Source organism: Oncorhynchus mykiss, chromosome 15, assembly GCF_057628025.1.
Source record: "Oncorhynchus mykiss isolate SJ-2025 chromosome 15, ASM5762802v1, whole genome shotgun sequence".
Taxonomy (NCBI): Eukaryota; Metazoa; Chordata; class Actinopteri; order Salmoniformes; family Salmonidae; genus Oncorhynchus; species Oncorhynchus mykiss.
The window spans coordinates 61,523,270-61,546,174 of record NC_143036.1 but is presented as its reverse complement, the minus strand read 5'-3'; the positions used below and the strand labels follow the sequence as shown (position 1 = coordinate 61,546,174).

Below are 22,905 nucleotides of genomic sequence, written 5' to 3'. Positions count from 1 at the left end.
ATCTCTGCAAACCATATTACACAGTAACTAAGTCCTCCTTGCTTGGATCAACAGAATTGTGGCTTGTTTTGAGACACTGCACATGTATTAACCATTATACTGTACTCCCTCCTTGTGGTGCATTGAACACACTACATTTGTGGCAATGAACTGTTAACCCTCCAGTTCAGGAGATGGAGGTATGCACCTTCAGACTTGGGTTCATTTTGATTTCCAATAAAGAAGTAGAAAACTAAGCACCTCATTGGCTGATATACCCGGAAAAGCAGAATAATAGTGACGTCAGACTTGGGTCACAGTGAAGTCACATGAGGCGTAATAAAATGTCGATCTCGCTTTTGCAGATTTTCAGTAAGATATTACTATTAAACAAAGTAATAGCGAGTTAATCGATAGTTTGCCAAAACGATAAAAACATGGACGAGGACGGTTTACCGATTGTGGGATCAGGAATAGATCTGACCAAGGTGAGTGTTTTCCGTAGCCGAAGTTATCTTGGTGGCTACTGTAGCTAAATTAGCCATGATAGCGTCAGCTTGTTTTGTAAACAAGCTGAATGACTCTCAGCCAAATAATGTAATCAAGTAAATGTTGTATCTAACGAGTATGTGTAGTAAATGTTTTTGAACTCCCCAACTCTGTAAGTAAATAAACATTGTATTTTTCCCATGATACTGAATGATATGGTCACAGGTCCCAGCCATACAACAGAGGAGAGTCGTTGCCTATCTCAACCAGTTCATAGTGCACACTGTCCGCTTTCTCAATCGTTTTTCGACAGTTTGCGAAGAGAAACTTGCATGCATATCTCTTCGGATACAGCAGATTGAAACTACCCTCAGCATTTTGGAAGCAAAGGTAGGTAACCCAGCTTCTGTATGTGTTTTGTATACAATACTATGACTTTACTCTTGTCTTTGATGTTGTTTACTGTTATGTGCTTTGCTGCTCTGGGCATACCAATATGATAATGTCAGTGCGTCCTGATTTTGTTCTATGTAGCTCTCCTCTATTCCTGGTTTGGAGGATGTCAGGGTGGAGGGTGTTGGTCAGCGGCCAGCTACAGAGGTTAATGGTCCAGTCGCAGTTGTGCCAAGTCAACCAGAGACCCCTATAGCTGTGGCTGTGCCATTGCCACCTCCTGAGGTAACGCCCCCCCCCCCCCCCCCACACACACACACACACACACTGCCTTCAGAAAGTACTCATACCCTTGATTTTAAAATGGATTAAATATTTTTTCTCCTGCATCTATACACAATACCCCATAATGACAAAGTGAAAACATGTTTTTAGAAATGTTTGCTAATTTATTGGAAATGAAATATAGAAATGTCTCATTTACATAAGTATTCTCACCCTTTTGCTATGACACTCCAAATTGAGCTCAGGTGCATCCAATCCTTGAGATGTTACTACAACTGTGGCCAATTCAATTGTTTGGACATGATTTATAAAGAAACACCTGTCTATATAAGGTCCAACATTTGACAGTGCATGTCAGAGCAGGAACTATACCATGAAGTCCATATATATCCAAGATATAATTGTGATGAGGCATATATCTGGGGAAGGGTATAAACTAGTGTTGAAAGTTTTCAAGAGTAGAGTGGTCTCCAAAATTGGGAAATTGAAAAAAATATGGAACTACCCAGACTCTGCCAGGGAGGTCACAAGACCCAAATGACCACTCTGACAGAACTACATAGTTCCTTGGCTGAGATGGGAGAACTTGTCAGAAGGACAACCGTCTCTAAAGCACTTCACCAATCTGGGCTTTATGGGAGAGGGACCAGACGGAAGCCACTCCTGAGAAAAAGGCACATGACTGCACGCCTGGAGTTTGCAAAAAGGCACATGAAAGACTGAGCTCATAAGACAAAAGATTCTGTGATCTGAGACAAAAATATAACTCTTTGGCCTGAATGCAAAGCGCTATGCCGGGAGAGAACCTGGCACAGCTCATCACCCATCTAACACCATCCCTACTGTGAAGCATGGTGGTGGCAGCATCATGCTATGGGGATGCTTTTCAGTGGCAGGGAGACTGGTTAGGATAGAGGGAACAATGAATGGAGCCAAATACAGGCAAATCCTTGATGAGAACCTGCAAACTACCTTAGACTGGGGCAACGATTTACGTTTCAATAGGGCAATGACCCAAAGCATACAGTCAAAGTGCTTGAGTGGCCCAGCCATAGACCAGACTTGAATACCATTAAATCTGTGGAAAGACTTGAAGATTGCTGTTCCCTATCTAACTTAACAGAGCTTGAGAAAATCTGCAAGGGAGAAAATCCTAAAATCCATAAGTGCAAAGCTGACAGACATTGAAGACAACTCACACCTGTAATTGCTGCCAAAGGTGCTTTCACAAAGTATTAACTCGGGTGAATACATATGTAAATGGGATATTTCTGTATTTAATTTTCCATATATTTGCAAAAATGTCTAAACATGTTTTCACTTTGTCATTGTGGAGTATTGTGTGTAGACGGGTGAGAAAAAAATGGAATAAGTCCAGGTTATGAATACTTTCTGATGGCACCACACACACAGTAATTGTGTAGTTGGCTTATGCACACAACTACATATATTTAAATCAGTGGAGGCTGCTGAGGGGAGGACGGCTCATAACAATGGCCAGAACGGAGCGAATTTAACGGCATCAAACACTTAGAAACCATGTTTGATGTATTTGATACCATTCCACTGATTCCGCTCCAGCTATTACCACGAGCCAGTCCTCCCCAATTAAGGTGCCACCAACCTCCTGGGATTTCAACATATCCATTTTGATGCAACAATAACGTAAAGACTCGGTGTATTTGTGCATGATGGAAATACTGAATTGCAGTATTGACTCTATTGTAGGTGTCTCCAAACATAACAGAACCAAGAGCAGCAGGAGACAGTTGGATGACTGTGGCCAAGGACCCACGCTATGCCAGATATCTCAAGATGGTGCAAGTGGTAGGTCTCTCTCTATACATTGTCATATTCTGTAGAAATTTGAAATCTGTTCAATGAAATCTGTAATTTAGAAAACTATTCAAAAACAGGGTGTTCCAGTTATGGCGATAAAGAATAAAATGGTCCAGGAAGGTTTGGATCCCAAACTGCTTGAGTGAGTGTGCTTACATTACGTCTTAGTAATATCTGTATTCTCATACCTCGTAATCCAATACGTTTTGTTTCACACCCACATCTGAATGTCATAAAATGGTGGTTCTACATTTATTTTAAGTAACAATGGTGATTGCTACATGTTTCTGTATGCAGCACACCAGATGCACCTGTGCCTGATGCCGTCAAAAAGAAAACACTGGATCACGATGATGACAGCGACGATGGCAGTGAGTCATCTTTCAGCGATTGATCTGCTGCCTTAGCCATGAAGCTGCCTATAGGGAACTTCCTTCCCTGTCATCTGTGCTCCAGGCCTTTTCCACTGTGCTGCTGCAGGGGCACAGAAGGACTAGATGCCAGTGTGCTTGACAGGCAGAACTACAGTGCTACCAGACAGAAAGTCCCACTTCTGTGGAAGGGATCTGCAGGGATGCATGGGACTTACAAAAACAGGCAGATTGTTAAGTAGCTGAAATGGCATTGTAGATTGAGTGAATGTCAACGAGAAAGAGCTGATAATGTCTATGTCCAGGTCAGCCACTGATCTTGTGAATGTTATATTTTTGTTTCCATTTCTTCTCCTAAAACATTTGATTGGTCATGGACATGGTGTGTCTTTATTTACATAGTTTAGCAGTAAAACCGATGGAATGACAACCATGGAAAGTACTAACCAGATAATCGATTAATAATTGACCATTATTTTCTTAAGATTGCACTGGGCAAACATGCCTCTGCCCTGTGTCAGTATCATGTGAACATTCCAATGCCTTTGAAAGAGATTGTGGGGCGGCAGGTAGTCTAGCGGTTAAGGGCATTGGGCCAGTAACCGGAATGTTGCTGGTTGGAATCCCAGAGCCAAATAGGTGAAACATCTGTCTGTGCCCTTGAGCAAAGCACTTATTGCTCCTATAAGTCGCTCTGGATAAGACTGTCTGCTAAAAGACAAAAATGTAATTGTGCTTTAGTCACATTTGTTTTATTATTTTGACAGTGATGTCTTCATGTTACACTTGTGAGAGGGTGATAAGTTGTATCTCATGTCCATAATAATGTTTGTGATAACATTTGATGGGTACTATTTTATACTACAACTGCTGTATGAAGGATGTCAAGCAGAAATTTTGTGGACTGTTCTCTGGCCGATTATTCGTTTTTAATTGAGACATTAAGCTGTTGAAATGTAAATGTTCCTGGAGTGAACAATGTGAAGGACAAATTAAGAAAATTGTACTTTTGGGTAAATATATAATGGAAAGAACACCACTACTTGTGAGCAATGTGTCAATTGCAATGGTACTGTGTAAGGCCAAATTAACAGTAGTACCTAATGTGAATTCACCTCTCTTCTAAAATGATGCATCTTAATCCCAGATTTAACCAAGTGTGACTAACCATGTTAGCAAGCCTTTCAGGCCCTTGATTCCCACTGCACTATACCTTTAAGTCAAGAGAGTTTTATACAACATCTCTTATCCAAACAAATGCTCAGAGATCCAATTCATCTTCACATTGTTTGCAGTTGTCTCTGGGTAGAACACTGCAATTATGGATTTTTTTCCCCAATTGATTAAGAAAGTGTGTAGATGGAGAGGTGTTAGAAGATTGGAAAGCACGTTGTTCACAAGCGCAAGGCAAGCAGTATTGAGGTCTGAGTGTTTATGCAGTTTAGCCGTAAAAATAAAGACCACATTTTACCTAAAGATATGTGGACATAATTTTATTCGAACACTGTTCTTTTGTTGTTGGGAACATAGAAATACTTCACACACACAGTAGCCCTGTATGTATTCTGAGTTACTTTATTACAATGGTATACCATAGATATGCCTCAATACCCTGAGAAACATGAGTTCTTCTTGAGAAAAATACCTAACTAGAAAAATATTTACATTCTAATATAAAACAATGAACCTTGGAGTAGGTAAGTGTACATACAGCCTCTATCCATAAACTAGTGATGCGTGAAATTCATTTTCTTAACTTGATCTTGTGATTTTTCTTGTTCAATACTGACCTTTGTACCACCTGGATGAGTCTTTCATTAACCCAACAAATTCTAGAATTGCTGTTCACAGGATGTGTTTTGTTTTGTGGTTAACCGTTAAGACTCAGGTTATGTTGCAATGGATACAGTATTAATCAAGTAATCATTCAGATAATCTCATACAGTTCATTTGGAAAGGATTCAATCTTCCCTTTTTTCAACATTTTGTTACGTTACAGCCTTATTCTAAAATTGATGTTTTCCTCATCAATCTACACATAATACCCCATAATGACAAAGCAAAAACACATTTTTTTTAAATACCTTATTTAAATAAGTATTCAGATCCTTTGTTATGAGACTTGAAGTTGAGCTCAGGTGGATCCTGTTTCCATTGATCGTCTTTGAGATGTTTTTAGAACTCGATTGGATTCCACCTGTGGTAAATTCAATTGATTGGATATGATTTGGAAAGGCACACACCTGTCTATATAAGGTCCTACAGTTGACAGTGAATGTCAGAGCAAAAACCAAGTCATGAGGTCAAAGCAATTGTCTGTAGAGCTCTGAGACAGGTTTGTGTTGAAGCACAGACCTGGGGAAGGGTACCAAAACATTTCTGCAGCATTGAAGGTCCCCAAGAAAACAGTGGCCACCATCATTCTTAATGGAAGAAGTTTGGAACCACCAAGACTCTTCCTAGAGCTGGCCACCCGGCCAAACTGAGCAATCGGGGGAGAAGGGCCTTGGCCAGGAAGGTAACCAAAAACTTGATGGTTACTCTGTCAGAGCTCCAGAGTTCCTCTTTGGAGATGGGAAAACCTTCCAGAATGACAACCATTTCTGCAGCACTCCACAAATCAGGCCTTTATGGTAGAGTGGCCAGATAGAAGCCACTCCTCAGAAAAAGGCAGCCTGCTTGGAGTTTGCCCAAAGGCAGCTAAAGGACTCTCAGATAATGAGAAACAAGATTCTCTGGTCAGAAGAAACAAACATTGAACTATTTGGGCTGAATGCCAAGAATCTCGTTTGGAGGAATACAATGAAGCATGGTGGTAGCAGCATCATGCTGTGGGATGTTTTTCAGTGGCAGGGACTGAGAGACTAGTCAGGATCTAGGGAAAGATGCATAGAAATCCTTGATAAAAACCTGCTCCAGAGCACTCAGAATCGCAGACTGGGGTGAAGGTTCACCTTCGAACAGGACAACGACCCTAAGCACACAGACAAGACAATGCAGGAGTGGCTTCGGGACAAGCCTCTGAATGTCCTTGAGTGGCCCAGCCAGAGCCCGGACGTAAACCCTAATGGAACATCTCTGCTTCGTCAGGAAACAAACTCTGTTCTAAGCTTCAGAGTAAACTTCTGTAAAAAAAAAAACAAGACAAAGAGGAATAACTCGTAAAGGAGAAGAAAAGGACAATCATTCCCACCACAATGACAGAAAACTCACTTTAAAGTCATGGATGTAGGTGAAGAAGAAGAAGATGAAGCTGAAGACCACGATCCACTCACTCACAGCACTCACCAGATGGAACACATTGTCCTGTAATGACAGGAAGGGTCGGATAGAGACTGATATTGTCACGTATAGCTTCTCTGGCCTATGAAGCCTACAGTTGAAGTCGGAAGTTTACATACACCTTAGCCAAATACATTTAAACTCAGTTTTTCACAATTCCTGACATTTAATCCTAGTTAGGATCACCACTTTATTTTAAGAATGTGAAATGCCAGAATAATAGTAGAGAGAATTATTTATTTCAGCTTTTATTTCTTTCAGCACATTCCCAGTGGGTCAGACGTTTACATACGCTCAATTAGTATTTGGTAGCATTTCCTTTAAATTGTTTAACTTGGGTCAACGTTTCGGGTAGCCTTCCACAAGCTTCCCACAATAAGTTGGGTGAATTTTGTCCCATTCCTCCTGACAGAGCTGGTGTAACTTGAGTCAGGTTTGTAGGCCTCCTTGCTCGCACACGCTTTCCACGCTTCCCATCAAGGAAAGAGGCAGTGAGTTTGAAGGTCGGCCCTGAAATAAATCCACAGGTACACCTCCAATTTACTCAAATGATGTCAATTAGCCTATCAGAAGCTTCTAAAGCCATGACATCATTTTCTGGAATTTTCCAAGCTGTTTAAATGCAGTCTACTTAGTCTATGTAAACGTCTTGACAAACTGGAATTGTGATACAGTGAATTTTAAGTGAAATAATCTGTCTGGAAACAATTGTTGGACAAATTACTTGTGTGGTTGGAGTGGTTGAAAAACGAGTTTAAATGACTCCAACCTAATTGTATGTAAACTTCCGACTTTAACTGTATATGGATCCAGAATGTTGTCCATCTTTGTTGTTTGTGTGAGTTGTGTTCTTGGTAAAGATGTGCTCATACCGTACCTTGTCTTCAGTTCTATGCAGTAAGGCACAGATAATAGCTGGTTGAAAAATGAAGGAGACCTTTTATTTGATAAAACAATGATCATTCATTCATTAAAATAATTTAGACACAATGGATTACTATTGTTTTCAAGGATACTGGGGGGGACTGCCAGGAAGGCCATGGTTGCCATTCCTGTGCGCACACGACACAAGGCCAACGAACATCCATAGGGGAAAGCCTTATAGGATATAATGGACTGGAGGATGGTGTACAACACACCAGAAACGAAGAAGAGTATTGCACCTGCATCATGAACTTGAATAATTGTTGTTTCCTGGGGTAAAATAACACACCAGAGAGATCATGTATGGAATATGACACTCCATCTTCTCACTTAAGAGGCGACAACCAACCTGGAAAGTAGCGACAAAACACATCCCCAAACAAGAAAGCATTCCAATCCAGAAAGCAGCCTGGTTCAGTGCTGGGGGCACACCACCTGCTGTCTCATTGAGCTTCTCCACAAACTTGTATCTGGCATACATGGTGGCCATACCTGTAGAGGATTTGGTATGGCACATGGAGTGAATGTTTTTATTTTAAAATGTCACATTTAGACAGTATTCGCTCACAGGTTACTGTAGGGCAATGTAAACATACAATATTTATGTATTTATTTAATTTGCACTTTAAAACATAGGGAACTTATATGTAATACTCAGTAAAATTATATTATACCATTGATCCCAGCCTTTTGTTAACATGCATTTCTACTTTCATTTTCAAAAAAATGTGAAGTGTTACTAAAGCGTTCGGCATAGTTGCTGAACTGGAAAAACCCATGAGGTTGCTTAAGCTCAGACAAAAACAAAAGGCCTTTCATGGGTTTAGTGTCTTTCTGTGCTCACCTGCACATGCAGTGATGACCGTCATCAAGCCAAAGATACAACTCTCTGGGGGTTCAGCCCCAATTTCACTAAAGAAAAGAAGAGTTCAGGTTTAATGGGTGTAATTCTGCAGTGTCTAGAGGGCATTTTAAAACTGTTGATATGTTTAAGGCCCAGTGCAGTCCAAAACTTGATTTTTTTTCTGTGCTTTATATTTCCACACTATGAGGTTGGAATAATACTGTGAAATTGTGAACATGTTGACAATGCCTTTTTAGTGTAAGAGCTTATCCCCTTTAAAAGTCAAGTAAGGAAACACACTGGCTAGTAAGTAGTTCACAGGTCTCTACGCAGTTGGCTACACAGCTGGGACCTGGGTAGCCCAACAGGCACAAGATTGTGTTATTATTCCTTTGAAGTTGTTTGTCATACGACATCAGGAAGAACTACGCCCTCTAGGGTTCTAGGCGCTAGGACCTGGGTAGCAGCCAATGACTGACTGTGTGTGGCAGCCAAGTAATGGTCTGAACTGGGGAAAACCAAACTGATTTATTTTTGTCGCTACAGTCGGTGGTGTAGTGGAGGCTATACACCATATACCCATTTCTCTAGGCATCACTACATCACTGGCTACAATGTGATACATGTTTCACTTATACAGTTAATCTACATATCTTGTTTACGAAGCATGTGACACATAACATTTGATTTGACTTCTTTATTATTTAAATCAGTGTGTGTAATGGAAATATGTTTTTATTAGCACTCATCAAAAGCTGTAATTATTAAGGGAAATTGTATCACATTGTATGTAACCAGTGGTGTTATGGTGCCTGGAAAAGTGGGTATACTGTAATGTTGCCCCAAATTTCCCAAACGGCCCTCCCAGCGAAGGAAAGGAACAATTCTGTTTTCTATATATTTTCCTACAGATTTTCAGGTTTTCACTCTCAAAAGCACACTATTTAACAGAAAAACAGAACAAATGGGATGTTCTAAGTCCACAACAATGTTAATCCACATCAGGAGACTTTTTGAGGTCTGAGTTCCCCCAATTCATTGCGCACCTAGCAATACACTTTATAAACTAGCAGTAGGCTACTGTACAATGACCGATATGTGATGGCAGAGTTTGCTTAACAAATGCCCAGCCGATTGAGACAAATCATTGTGATGCAATCCTTACGGTCAATGTTTAACTGGGAAGGTGTTTTGGGAAGCCTTTAGATATGTTTATTCAAACAAAGCATGATGATTGAATTGCGCATCGTCAATATTCAACCAAGACATCGAAGTCGACCAGCCTACTTGGGTTGCATACCCATTGTTGCATTGATTAGCATATACTGGTACCCAGTTGAGAGCTGAGCGCTCTTGATGCCTGACAAATGAGATTCTGTTGAATCTAGGCTGTGAATATATTTCACTTGCTTTGCGTTTGTATAGGCTACTTTGTGCACGATTTTTTATATTGTACTACGTAATTGATAAGGCCTATCCCTCCACTACATGTGTAATCTTATTAACGGTTTGATAAAGAAAGGCAGTTCGTGGAAAATAAAAACTAATAGGCAACTGATAAATAATAGCCTATAATCTTCTTGTTCTAAATTCTTACTTACCTTATATAGGGTAAGATGAAACCCAAATCATGCTCGAACAATGCAATTATGTAGGAGACAATAAACGTGCTAGATGTGTCATGTACTGTCATGTTGTCTTGTCTCTGTCCTTTCCCTTCACCCTGTCTCCCTCTGCTGGTCGTGTTAGGTTACCTTTTCTCCCCCGCTTTCCCCCAGCTGTCCCTTGTCTCCTCTAACTACCCATTCACCCCGTTCCCCACCTGTTCCCTTTTTCCCTCTGATTAGGTCCCTATATCTCTCTCTGTTTCTGCTCCTGTCCTTGTCGGATTCTTGTTTGTTTGTGTCATTCATGCCTGAACCAGACTATCGTCATGTTTGCTGTAACCTTGTCCTGTCCTGTCGGAATCTGCCGGTCTATCTGAGCCTACCTATGTTTGGTAATTAAAGAAGCTCTGTTTAAGTTGATTCGCTTTTGGGTCCTCATTCACGCACCGTAACAGAAGAATCCGACCAAGAATGGACCCAGCGACTTCGGATCCTCTCCACTCAGCCGTCGAGATCCAGGGAGCGATGCTAGGCAGACACAAGCAGGAATTGTCTGCTGCTCGACATGCCGTTGAGACCCTGGCCACCCAAGTCTCCAACCTCACAGAACAGGTTCACCATCTCCGCCTCGATCCACCGGCCACTTCCAGGGCTTTCGAATCTCCGGAGCCCAGAATCAATAACCCGCCGTGTTACTCTGGGGAGCCCACTGAATGCCGCTCGTTCCTCACCCAGTGTGATATTGTGTTTTCTCTCCAGCCCAACACTTACTCCAGGAGCACTGCTCGTGTCGCCTACGTCATATCTCTCCTTATTGGACGGGCTCGTGAGTGGGGCACGGCAATCTGGGAGGCAAGGGCTGAGTGTACTAACCAGTATCAAGACTTTAAGGAGGAGATGATACGGGTTTTTGATCGATCTGTTTTTGGAGAGGAGGCTTCCAGGGCCCTGTCTTCCCTATGTCAAGGCAATCGATCCATAACAGACTACTCTATTGAGTTTCGCACTCTTGCTGTCTCCAGTGGCTGGAACGAGCCGGCCTTGCTCGCTCGTCTTCTGGAGGGTTTCCGCGCAGAGGTAAAGGATGAGATTCTCTCCCGGGAGGTTCCTTCCAGCGTGGATTCCTTGATTGAACTCGCTATTCGCATTGAGCGACGGGTTGATCTTCGTCACCGAGCTCGTGGAAAGGAGCTCGCGCTCTCCGTCGCCTCCCTCTCCGCATCACTACCATCTTCCTCTGCCGGCTCGGGTGCTGAGTCCATGCAGCTGGGAGGTATCCGCATCTCGACTGAGGAGAGGGAACGGAGAATCACCAACCGCCTCTGTCTCTATTGCGGTTCCGCTGGTCATTTTGTCACTTCATGTCCAGTAAAAGGCCAGAGCTCGTCAGTAAGCGGAGGGCTACTGGTGAGCGCTACTACTCCTGTCTCTCCTTCAAGATCCTGCACTACCTTGTCGGTCCATCTACGCTGGACCGGTTCGTCAGCTTCCTGCAGTGCCTTAATAGACTCTGGGGCGGAGGGCTGTTTTATGGACGAGACCTGGGCTCGGGAACATGACATTCCTCTCAGACAGTTAAAGGAGCCCACGGCCTTGTTCGCCCTGGATGGTAGTCCTCTCCCCAGGATTCAGCGTGAGACGCTACCTTTAACCCTCACTGTTTCTGGTAATCATAGTGAAACCATTTCTTTTTTAATTTTTCGTTCACCTTTTACACCTGTTGTTTTGGGCCATCCCTGGCTAGTTTGTCATAATCCTTCCATTAATTGGTCTAGTAATTCTATCCTCTCCTGGAACGTCTCTTGTCATGTGAAATGTTTAATGTCTGCTATCCCTCCTGTTTCCTCTGTCTCTTCTTCACAGGAGGAGCCTGGTGATTTGACAGGGGTGCCGGAGGAATATCACGATCTGCGCACGGTGTTCAGTCGGTCCAGGGCCACCTCTCTTCCTCCACACCGGTCGTATGATTGTAGTATTGATCTCCTTCCGGGAACCACCCCCCCCCGGGGTAGACTATACTCTCTGTCGGCTCCCGAACGTAAGGCTCTCGAAGATTATTTGTCTGTAGCTCTTGACGCCGGTACCATAGTCCCCTCCTCCTCTCCCGCCGGAGCGGGGTTTTTTTTTGTCAAGAAGAAGGACGGGTCTCTGCGCCCCTGCATAGATTATCGAGGGCTGAATGACATAACAGTGAAGAATCGTTATCCGCTTCCTCTTATGTCTTCAGCCTTCGAGATCCTGCAGGGAGCCAGGTTTTTCACTAAGTTGGACCTTCGTAACGCTTACCATCTCGTGCGCATCAGGGAGGGGGACGAGTGGAAGACGGCGTTTAACACTCCGTTAGGGCACTTTGAATACCGGGTTCTTCCTTTCGGCCTCGCTAACGCTCCAGCTGTCTTTCAGGCATTAGTCAATGATGTCCTGAGAGACATGCTGAACATCTTTGTTTTCGTTTACCTTGACGATATCCTGATTTTTTCACCGTCACTCCAGATTCATGTTCAGCACGTTCGACGTGTCCTCCAGCGCCTTTTAGAGAATTGTCTTTTTGTGAAGGCTGAGAAGTGCACTTTTCATGCCTCCTCCGTCACATTTCTCGGTTCTGTTATTTCCGCTGAAGGCATTAAGATGGATCCCGCTAAGGTCCAAGCTGTCATTGATTGGCCCGTCCCTAAGTCACGCGTCGAGCTGCAGCGCTTTCTCGGCTTCGCGAACTTCTATCGTCGTTTCATCCGTAATTTCGGTCAGGTGGCAGCTCCTCTCACAGCCCTTACTTCTGTCAAGACGTGCTTTAAGTGGTCCGTTTCCGCCCAGGGAGCTTTTGATCTCCTCAAGAATCGTTTTACATCCGCTCCTATCCTTGTTACACCTGACGTCTCTAGACAGTTCGTTGTCGAGGTTGACGCGTCAGAGGTGGGAGTGGGAGCCATCCTTTCTCAGCGCTCCCTCTCTGACGACAAGGTCCACCCATGCGCGTATTTTTCTCATCGCCTGTCGCCGTCGGAACGTAACTATGATGTGGGTAACCGCGAACTGCTCGCCATCCGGTTAGCCCTAGGCGAATGGCGACAGTGGTTGGAGGGGGCGACCGTTCCTTTTGTCGTTTGGACTGACCATAGGAACCTTGAGTACATCCGTTCTGCCAAACGACTTAATGCGCGTCAGGCGCGTTGGGCGCTGTTTTTCGCTCGTTTCGAGTTCGTGATTTCTTATCGTCCGGGCTCTAAGAACACCAAGCCTGATGCTTTGTCTCGTCTCTTCAGTTCTTCAGTAGCCTCCACTGACCCCGAGGGGATTCTCCCTGAGGGGCGTGTTGTCGGGTTGACTGTCTGGGGAATTGAGAGGCAGGTAAAGCAAGCACTCACTCAAACTCCGTCGCCGCGCGCTTGTCCTAGGAACCTTCTGTTCGTTCCCGTTCCTACTCGTCTGGCCGTTCTTCAGTGGGCTCACTCTGCCAAGTTAGCCGGCCACCCTGGCGTTCGGGGTACGCTTGCTTCCATTCGCCAGCGTTTCTGGTGGCCCACCCGGGAGCATGACACGCGTCGTTTCGTGGCTGCTTGTTCGGTCTGCGCGCAGACTAAGTCCGGTAACTCTCCTCCTGCCGGCCGTCTCAGGCCGCTTCCTATTCCCTCTCGACCGTGGTCTCACATCGCCTTAGATTTTGTCACCGGACTGCCTTCGTCAGCGGGGAAGACTGTTATTCTTACGGTTGTCGATAGGTTCTCTAAGGCGGCTCATTTCATTCCCCTTGCTAAGCTTCCTTCTGCTAAAGAGACGGCACAAATCATCATCGAGAATGTTTTCAGAATTCATGGCCTTCCGTCAGACGTCGTTTCGGACAGAGGTCCGCAATTCACGTCTCAATTTTGGAGGGAGTTTTGCCGTTTGATTGGGGCTTCCGTCAGTCTCTCTTCCGGCTTTCACCCCCAGTCTAACGGTCAAGCAGAACGGGCCAATCAGACTATTGGTCGCATCTTACGCAGTCTTTCTTTTCGCAACCCTGCGTCTTGGTCAGAACAGCTCCCCTGGGCAGAATACGCCCACAACTCGCTTCCTTCGTCTGCGACCGGGCTATCTCCTTTTCAGAGTAGCCTCGGGTACCAGCCTCCGTTGTTCTCATCTCAGTTCGCCGAGTCCAGCGTCCCCTCCGCTCAGGCTTTTGTCCAACGTTGCGAGCGCACCTGGAAGAGGGTCAGGTCTGCACTTTGCCGTTATAGGGCGCAGACTGTGAGAGCTGCTAATAAGCGTAGAACTAAGAGCCCTAGATATTGTCGCGGTCAGAGAGTTTGGCTCTCCACTCAGAACCTTCCCCTTAAGACGGCTTCTCGCAAGTTGACCCCGCGGTTCATTGGTCCATTCCGTATCTCTCAGGTCATTAATCCTGTCGCAGTGCGACTTCTTCTTCCGCGATATCTTCGTCGCGTCCACCCGGTCTTCCATGTCTCCTGTGTTAAGCCCGTTCTTCGCGCCCCCGCTCGTCTTCCCCCCCCCCCCCCCATCCTTGTCGAGGGCGCACCTATCTACAGGGTCCGTAAAATCTTGGACATGCGTCCTCGGGGCCGTGGTCATCAGTACCTAGTTGACTGGGAGGGGTACGGTCCTGAGGAGAGGAGTTGGGTTCCCTCTCGGGACGTGCTGGACCGTGCGCTGATTGATGATTTCCTCCGTTGCCGCCAGGTTTCCTCCTCGAGTGCGCCAGGAGGCGCTCGGTGAGTGGGGGGGTACTGTCATGTACTGTCATGTTGTCTTGTCTCTGTCCTTTCCCTTCACCCTGTCTCCCTCTGCTGGTCGTGTTAGGTTACCTTTTCTCCCCCGCTTTCCCCCAGCTGTCCCTTGTCTCCTCTAACTACCCATTCACCCCGTTCCCCACCTGTTCCCTTTTTCCCTCTGATTAGGTCCCTATATCTCTCTCTGTTTCTGCTCCTGTCCTTGTCGGATTCTTGTTTGTTTGTGTCATTCATGCCTGAACCAGACTATCGTCATGTTTGCTGTAACCTTGTCCTGTCCTGTCGGAATCTGCCGGTCTATCTGAGCCTACCTATGTTTGGTAATTAAAGAAGCTCTGTTTAAGTTGATTCGCTTTTGGGTCCTCATTCACGCACCGTAACAAGATGACCAGATGACCAAGAAAACTGGTAAAAAGCACATTCCCTTCATGTCCATGAACCAAAACATATTGTCAACAATAAGGAAAAGTTACAACACAGACAGACCGACCTTGAGTGCAATTGATAAAGACATAGAACGTCTTCCGATCATTTCCGCATGTGACAGAAAACAACACTAAGCCGTGCATACCAGAGTGGGTATCATAAATATTCACCCGCTTGTATTTTTTCCGAAGTTTGTTGCGTTACACAGTGGGATTGAAATTAATTGAATTGTTAGTTTTTTCTCTCTCTCATTGATCTACACAAAATACTCTGTAATGTTAAATTGGAAGACATTTAACAAAAAATAAACGTAATTAATGAAAATTAAAACACTCATATTATATTTCTATTATATATATTCTATTATATATATTCTATTATATATATTCGATAACTATTCACCCCCTGAGTCAATACATGTTAGAAATACATTTGGCAGCGATTACAGCTGTGTCTTATTGAGTAAGTCTCTAAAGAGCTTTGCAAACCTGCATTGTGACATTTTTGCCCCTTGTTTTCAAAATTCTTCAAGCTCTGTCAAGGTGTTGGGAATCATGACTAGACAGCAGTTTAAATCTTGCCAAAGATTTTCAAGCAGATTAAAGTCAAAACTGTCATTTGGCCACTCGGGAACATTCACTGTCTTCCTGGTAAGCAACTCCAGTATAGATTTGTCTTGCTGAAAGGTGAATTCCTTGCCCAGTGTAAAGCAGACTGAAGCAGGTTTTTTTTGTCTAGGATTTCTGCCTGTGTTTATGCCATGTTCACCTCCTAGTCGGAACTAGCAACTGTGCAATTTCGACGTGTGTAACTACAACCAGTTAGCATGTTGGACATTTCTGATAAGGCTTTGCATTAACTTCTTATGGCTGGGGGCAGTATTGAGTAGCTTGGATGAATACGGTGCCTAGAGGAGCCCAGAGTAAACTGCCTGCTACTCAGTCCCAGTTGCTAATATATGTCCCATTTGCAAAAACACTCTGAAGTTACTAAAACGGTTTGAATGATGTCTGTGAGTATAACAGAACTCATATGGCAGGTAAAAACCTGAGAAAAAATCCAACCAAGAAGTGGGAAATCTGAGGTTGGTCGTTTTTCAACTCCTTCCCTATTGAAGATACAGTGGGATATTGGTCATGTTGCATTTCCTAAGACTTCCACTAGATGTCAACAGTCTTTAGAACCTTGTTTGATGCTTCTACTGTGAAGGGAGGCCGAATGAGTCAGAGGTCTGCCAGAATGCCATGAGCTCGTGACACTCGTTCACGTGAGAGCGAGCTCTGTTTCATTGAAATTCTACAGACAAAGGAATTCTCTGGTTGGAACATTATTGAAGATTTATGTTAAAAACATCCTAAAGATTGATTCTATACATTGTTTGACATGTTTCTACGGACTGTAACGGAACTTCTTGACTTTTCGTCTGCTCCTAGTGAACGAGCGTCATGAATTTTGATTTGTGAACTGTACGCGCTAAAAAAAGGATCTATTTGGACATAAATGATGGACATTATCGAACAAAACAAACATTTATTGTAGAACTGGGATTCATGGGAGTACATTCTGATGAAGATCATCAAAGGTAAGTTAATATTTATAATGTTATTTCTGACTTCTGTTGACTGCACAATATGGCGGATATCTGTTTGGCTGTTTTGGTCTCTGAGCACCGTACTCAGATTATTGCATGGTTTGCTTTTTCCATAAAGCTTTTTTGAAATCTGACACAGCGGTTACATTAAGGAGAAGTGTATCTGAAGTTCCATGTATAACACTTGTATTTTCATCAACATTTATGATGACTATTTCTGTAAATTGATGTGGCTCTCTGCAAAATCACCGGATGTTTTGGAACTACTGAACATAACGCGCCAATGTATACTGAGATTTTTTTATATAAATAGGAACTTTATCGAACAAAACATACATGTATTGTGTAGCATGAAGTCCTATGAGTGTCATCTGGTGAAGATCAAAGGTTAGTGATTCATTCTCTCTATTTCTGATTTTTGTGACTCCTCCCTTTGGCTGGAAAAATTACTGTGTTTTTCTGTGAATAGGTGCTGACCTAACCTAATCGTTTGTGGTGCTTTCGCCGTAAAGCCTATTTGAAATCGGACACTGTGGTGGGATTAACGAGAAGTGTATATTTAAAATGGTGTGAAATACTTGTATGTTTGAGGAATTTTAATTATGGGATTTCTATTGTTTTGAATTTGTCGCCCTGCACTTTCACTGGCTGTTGTCATATCGATCCCGTTAGCGGGATCTCAGCCATAAGAAGATTTATTAAGGCCTAAAAGTGTATATATATTTTTTGCAGTATTACTTTAGTGCCTTGTTGCATACAGGATGCATATTCTGTATATTTATATTCTTCTTTTCCCTCTGTCGTTTAGGTATTTATTGTGGAGTCACTACAATGTTGTTGATCCATCCCGTTTTCTCCCTTCAGAGCCAATTAACTCTGTAGCTGTTTTAAAATCACCAATGGCCTTATGGTGACATCCCTAAGCAACTTAATTTCTGTCCTGCAACTCGGTTCAGAAAAGATAACTATATCTTTGTTGTGTATGGGTGGTTTAGTATGCTACATCATCCACAGCATTATTATTATTATTAACATGACTATGCTTAAAGAGATATTCAATGTCTGATTTGTTATTGTTACCCAATTCACCAATCTTTGTTTCCCTATAAGGCTTATGAAAAGCTCCCTGGTCTTTGTAGTTAAATCTGTGCTTAAAAATGCAATACTTGATTGAGGGACATTACAGATGTATGTACAGTGCCTTGCGAAAGTATTCGGCCCCCTTGAACTTTGCGACCTTTTGCCACATTTCAGGCTTCAAACATAAAGATATAAAATTGTATTTTTTTGTGAAGAATCAACAACAAGTGGGACACAATCATGAAGTGAAACGACATTTATTGGATACTTCAAACTTTTTTAACAAATCAAAAACTGAAAAATTGGGCGTGCAAAATTATTCAGCCCCCTTAAGTTAATACTTTGTAGCGCCACCTTTTGCTGCGATTACAGCTGTAAGTCGCTTGGGGTATGTCTCTATCAGTTTTGCACATCGAGAGACTGACATTTTTTCCCATTCCTACTTGCAAAACAGCTCGAGCTCAGTGAGGTTGGATGGAGAGCATTTGTGAACAGCAGTTTTCAGTTCTTTCCACAGATTCTCGATTGGATTCAGGTCTGGACTTTGACTTGGCCATTCTAACACCTGGATATGTTTATTTTTGAACCATTCCATTGTAGATTTTGCTTTATGTTTTGGATCATTGTCTTGTTGGAAGACAAATCTCCGTCCCAGTCTCAGGTCTTTTGCAGACTCCATCAGGTTTTCTTCCAGAATGGTCCTGTATTTGGCTCCATCCATCTTCCCATCAATTTTAACCATCTTCCCTGTCCCTGCTGAAGAAAAGCAGGCCCAAACCATGATGCTGCCACCACCATGTTTGACAGTGGGGATGGTGTGTTCAGCTGTGTTGCTTTTACGCCAAACATAACGTTTTGCATTGTTGCCAAAAAGTTCAATTTTGGTTTCATCTGACCAGAGCACCTTCTTCCACATGTTTGGTGTGTCTCCCAGGTGGCTTGTGGCAAACTTTAAACAACACTTTTTGTGGATATCTATAAGAAATGGCTTTCTTCTTGCCACTCTTCCATAAAGGCCAGATTTGTGCAATATACGACTGATTGTTGTCCTATGGACAGAGTCTCCCACCTCAGCTGTAGATCTCTGCAGTTCATCCAGAGTGATCATGGGCCTCTTGGCTGCATCTCTGATCAGTCTTCTCCTTGTATGAGCTGAAAGTTTAGAGGGACGGCCAGGTCTTGGTAGATTTGCAGTGGTCTGATACTCCTTCCATTTCAATATTATCGCTTGCACAGTGCTCCTTGGGATGTTTAAAGCTTGGGAAATATTTTTGTATCCAAATCCGGCTTTAAACTTCTTCACAACAGTATCTCGGACCTGCCTTGTGTGTTCCTTGTTCTTCATGATGCTCTCTGCGCTTTTAACGGACCTCTGAGACTATCACAGTGCAGGTGCATTTACACGGAGACTTGATTACACACAGGAGGATTGTATTTATCATCACTAGTCATTTAGGTCAACATTGGATCATTCAGAGATCCTCACTGAACTTCTGGAGAGAGTTTGCTGCACTGAAAGTAAAGGGGCTGAATAATTTTGCACGCCCAATTTTTCAGTTTTTGATTTGTTAAAAAAGTTTGAAATATCCAATAAATGTCATTCCACTTCATGATTGTGTCCCACTTGTTGTTGATTCTTCAAAAAAAAAATACAGTTTTATATCTTTATGTTTGAAGCCTGAAATGTGGCAAAAGGTCGCAAAGTTCAAGGGGGCCTGAATACTTTCGCAAGGCACTGTATGTGGGACAGAGGAAGGAGTAGTCATTCAAAAATCATGTCAACCCATATTATTTCACATAGAGGACTCCATGTAATTTATTTAATTTGTTATGAAGCATTTTACTCCTAAACTAATTTAGTATTGCCTAAACAAAAGGGGTGAATACTTTTGTAACAACTATATTTTAGATATGACATTTTATTAATTTGTTAACATTTGTAGAATTTGTGTGTAGACTTATAAACTGGTGAATCATTTTCATTCAAATTCATTTTCTATATCCACTTGATTTTGTGATTTTCTTGCACAATACTGACCTTTGTACCAACTGGACGATGAAAAATGTGTTAACGCTTTCATTAACCCAACAACTTCTCTAATTGCTGGTCACAGGATGTGACCTCCCAGCCTGTCTAACCGTGCATTTCTGCTTTCATTTTCTCAACATGGGAAGTGTGACTAAAGCTTAAGGCACAGTCTCAAACCTTGTAAAACCCATGGGGGCCGTACTTGTGAACTTTTGCTTAGAGACCATGGTTTTAAAAAATATTGGTCTAAAATGGCTAGCTACAAGCTTTTCTCATAGGCCAACCTGGCCAAGTTAGCCACGATGCTGAACCGAGGTAAAGACAGTTTCAGGTTGAATATTCGCCTGTAGTTTCCTTACGTCCACCAATAGCAGTTATGGACCATCAACATAGTGATAAATCACATTTTTCAAATTTCAATAGCTCTTTAACCATTACTCCTAAAACTTTCAAAACTGGTTGTAGCTAACCTGATGGCATAGACATACATTGCACACACTTTTCTTTTGGTCGATTTACATCTCGCACTATTTTAAATAATTTATTTACATTTTTTAATTTGGTCATATGACCGACTGACTTCAAACAAGGTTCAGAATGTCCACTCCGTGGGCTTACACATTTCATACCCTTTAGTTTGTCCATTTTCATCTCACACGTTTTTACATTAAAATGGTAAACTTTCACATTTCAATAGCTCCTTGGTCATGTCACTTACTGGACTCAAAGAAGGTTCAGAATGTCCCCTGACTACCCTTCTATATTGCACACCCTTTAGTTTGTCCATTTTCATCTACAGTCGTCTACAGTCTGAGAACAACACGCACATGGGGTGGCTGCTGCCAGTGATCTTCTTACTAAAAACAAAACTTCAAAGGCTGTTAGCATCTTTCCAAATGTGCCTACCACTTATCAGAGCCATTCAGAGCGGTCTCCAAAAGCGCTCTGGAGAAATGGAATAGCCACAGCTTATTGCTTCTGCCAAAGTTCAAGATGTTTTGGACTGACAAAGCTGATGTTATCATAGCCAGTATGAAAACCTTTACCTTTACTCCTAAAGGTTTTAACCTCATTGTCCATATGATGATGTCTTTTGGTCTTTGAGTCTTTTCTTTAATTGTTTGTTTTTCTTTTCCTTCATTATTTAAGTTGCATTACAGGTGCTGGACAACAACCTTTGCATATAACTATGTTTGGGTACAGCCAGACATTGACTGGAGAATTAGTTAGGTCTGAATGTATTTGAACGACTCAAATCAATCTCAGTATCTGAGAATAACAAGTGCGTAAGTCTGTGTTAGAGCTATTGCAATGTCAATAATATGATTGTGTGTTGCCAGACACATACAGAAGAGTTTGCTGAAACACTGAATATGTGAACGTTGTGTTGTTTCCAATGTACAGGTTTGGCGTACCTGAAGAATCATCTTGACACAATCATACAGGATGAGACTGAGCATCTAAGGCAGCATTCATCTGATGAAGAGGATTAGAAGGTACAGGGGAAATGGTCAGAAAGTTCAGGGGAGCTGGATGGGTACCTTACTAGTCCGTCGGGCAAAATGGATTTACTTCATTTGTTTCTGTACATAAAGAAGTTGTCCCTCAAACTCAACACAGGCCTGCCTTGCATCTGCCGCCTGTGAGCGTCTTTTTAGCTGTGCTGGACTATTCTTCACTACAAAGTGAGCCAGGATAGACTCAATTAACTGTCACGCTGGTATAAAGGATTTTGGAGACAGGTGCAGGAATACACAATAGGGGTTTTTAATACACCCAAAACAAACACGTATACAAAACACTGGGCTGGACCCAAACAAAAAGAGCGAGGGTAAACCTCGTTGACCAACACGGGACGATACCTGTAATGCACAATATATATAGCACGCAGCATAACAGCTGCACTAACGCATAGGTACTCACACCACCATCGGACATGGGAACAGTAGTCAACAAGACTATGGATATCAAAGGGCAAATATATACTTATCAGTGGGAATAGGGGACAGGTGTGCGTGATGAAAGTTCCGGAGGGATCCGTGACATTAACTTAGAAAATCAGCTCATACTGAAACTGAATGGCAAATTCAGAGAGAAGTGAAGTGAGTTAAGTGTGACGACCCTCCCACTCTGTCTGCCGTATTCTCTCTTTGTTCTTGTTTCCTTATTAGGATGCCGGTGGGCGGAGTTGGGAGGGTCGTCAGCTACATTGGAAACACCTGGGCCCGGTGTCTCCCGGGATAAATACACCACTTCCCCATTCATGGGGGAGACTCTCCATGAAGACCTTTATGGATTTTGTTGTGTTTCTTGGTGGGTTTTTGGTTGTTTGCTTTAGCATCTTTCAACACCCTGCATTATCACATTCATGCATGCAAAACATTCACTTACTCTACTGATTACACACACCACTGTATATTATACTTAGTTACTTATTTAATAAATAAGATGCTAAAGCAAAGTTCAAAGAAATCACCCCATCCAGTGGTCCCAATTGAACATTATTTATTATATGTGATTAAATAGGAAACAGCACGTTAGTTATGCAGGGCTTATTAATGATGTTGATGGTAAAATCTGTAGCATGTAAACCACTGTGTTAGCAGTGAGCTTATGTGACCATTACATCGGTGTATGCTAGCTAACACACTTATACACAGCAATCATATACCAAAGCACATCCCAGAAAGCCCCTCAATCCCTAACAGGTACCAAATATCCACACATGTATAAATCAGGAATGTACACATTGTACAATATAAAAATAGAATACAGTATTCAGAACTTGACCTTGCCTTGCGTCACATTTTCATACTGGGGAGACGTGACGTTGGTGATCGCCCCCTATCTGTGGGGCCAATAACAACATGCCTTATTGCCATTGGAATTGAACCACCCAGTAAGAGTGCTTGAAATTGAAATACACATTTCTTTAGAGGCAGTTGGAAACATAACCAACACGGTTACTTCTAACCACAAGTGATGTATTCCAATCCCCCATGAGGTCATCATTTTCCTTTGACATGTGGACTTACATTC

General features: G+C 42.7%; 2 protein-coding genes across 11 annotated transcripts; one reads left to right on the top strand and one right to left on the bottom strand.

Moving 5' to 3' along the window:
* Nucleotides 1–290: 290 nt before the first annotated feature.
* Nucleotides 291–4,832, top strand: LOC110490422 (WASH complex subunit 3). Its single transcript, XM_021563808.3, has 6 exons — nt 291–467; nt 694–858; nt 1,003–1,146; nt 2,875–2,973; nt 3,063–3,127; nt 3,283–4,832. Exons 1-6 carry the CDS (start codon nt 417–419, stop codon nt 3,377–3,379), a joined length of 621 nt encoding a protein of 206 aa, XP_021419483.3. The 5' UTR covers nt 291–416; the 3' UTR covers nt 3,380–4,832.
* LOC110490421 (DNA damage-regulated autophagy modulator protein 1) lies at nt 4,822–15,344 on the bottom strand. 10 transcript variants are annotated; one of them, XM_021563805.3, is made up of 8 exons: nt 15,128–15,318; nt 10,008–10,083; nt 8,407–8,474; nt 7,912–8,054; nt 7,655–7,832; nt 7,516–7,553; nt 6,570–6,662; nt 4,822–6,481 (listed from the first exon to the last, which is right to left on the bottom strand). In XM_021563805.3, exons 1-8 carry the CDS (start codon nt 15,186–15,188, stop codon nt 6,443–6,445), a joined length of 696 nt encoding a protein of 231 aa, XP_021419480.1. In that variant the 5' UTR covers nt 15,189–15,318; the 3' UTR covers nt 4,822–6,442. The 10 variants fall into 10 exon arrangements, 9 of the variants coding, with proteins under 9 accessions (XP_021419480.1, XP_021419481.1, XP_090056752.1 ...); XM_021563806.3 differs by having other exon boundaries at nt 7,655–7,754; XM_090200626.1 differs by having other exon boundaries at nt 10,008–10,076; nt 15,231–15,311.
* Between the last annotated feature and the right edge of the window lie 7,561 nt (nt 15,345–22,905).

Bases quoted from the DNA above. Each gene is read 5' to 3' on its own strand.
- LOC110490421 (XM_021563805.3), bottom strand. From the start codon at position 15,188: ATGTTTTGGTTCATGGACATGAAGGGAATGTGCTTTTTACCAGTTTTC. The intron at 8,475-10,007 runs GTAAGTAAGAAT...TCTTTTCTTTAG, and splicing joins TTCATCTTACCCTATATAAG to TGAAATTGGGGCTGAACCCC. The intron at 8,055-8,406 runs GTGAGCACAGAA...AATCCTCTACAG, and splicing joins GGTCATCACTGCATGTGCAG to GTATGGCCACCATGTATGCC.
- LOC110490422 (XM_021563808.3), top strand. From the start codon at position 417: ATGGACGAGGACGGTTTACCGATTGTGGGATCAGGAATAGATCTGACC. The intron at 468-693 runs GTGAGTGTTTTC...ATATGGTCACAG, and splicing joins CAGGAATAGATCTGACCAAG to GTCCCAGCCATACAACAGAG. The intron at 1,147-2,874 runs GTAACGCCCCCC...ACTCTATTGTAG, and splicing joins TGCCATTGCCACCTCCTGAG to GTGTCTCCAAACATAACAGA.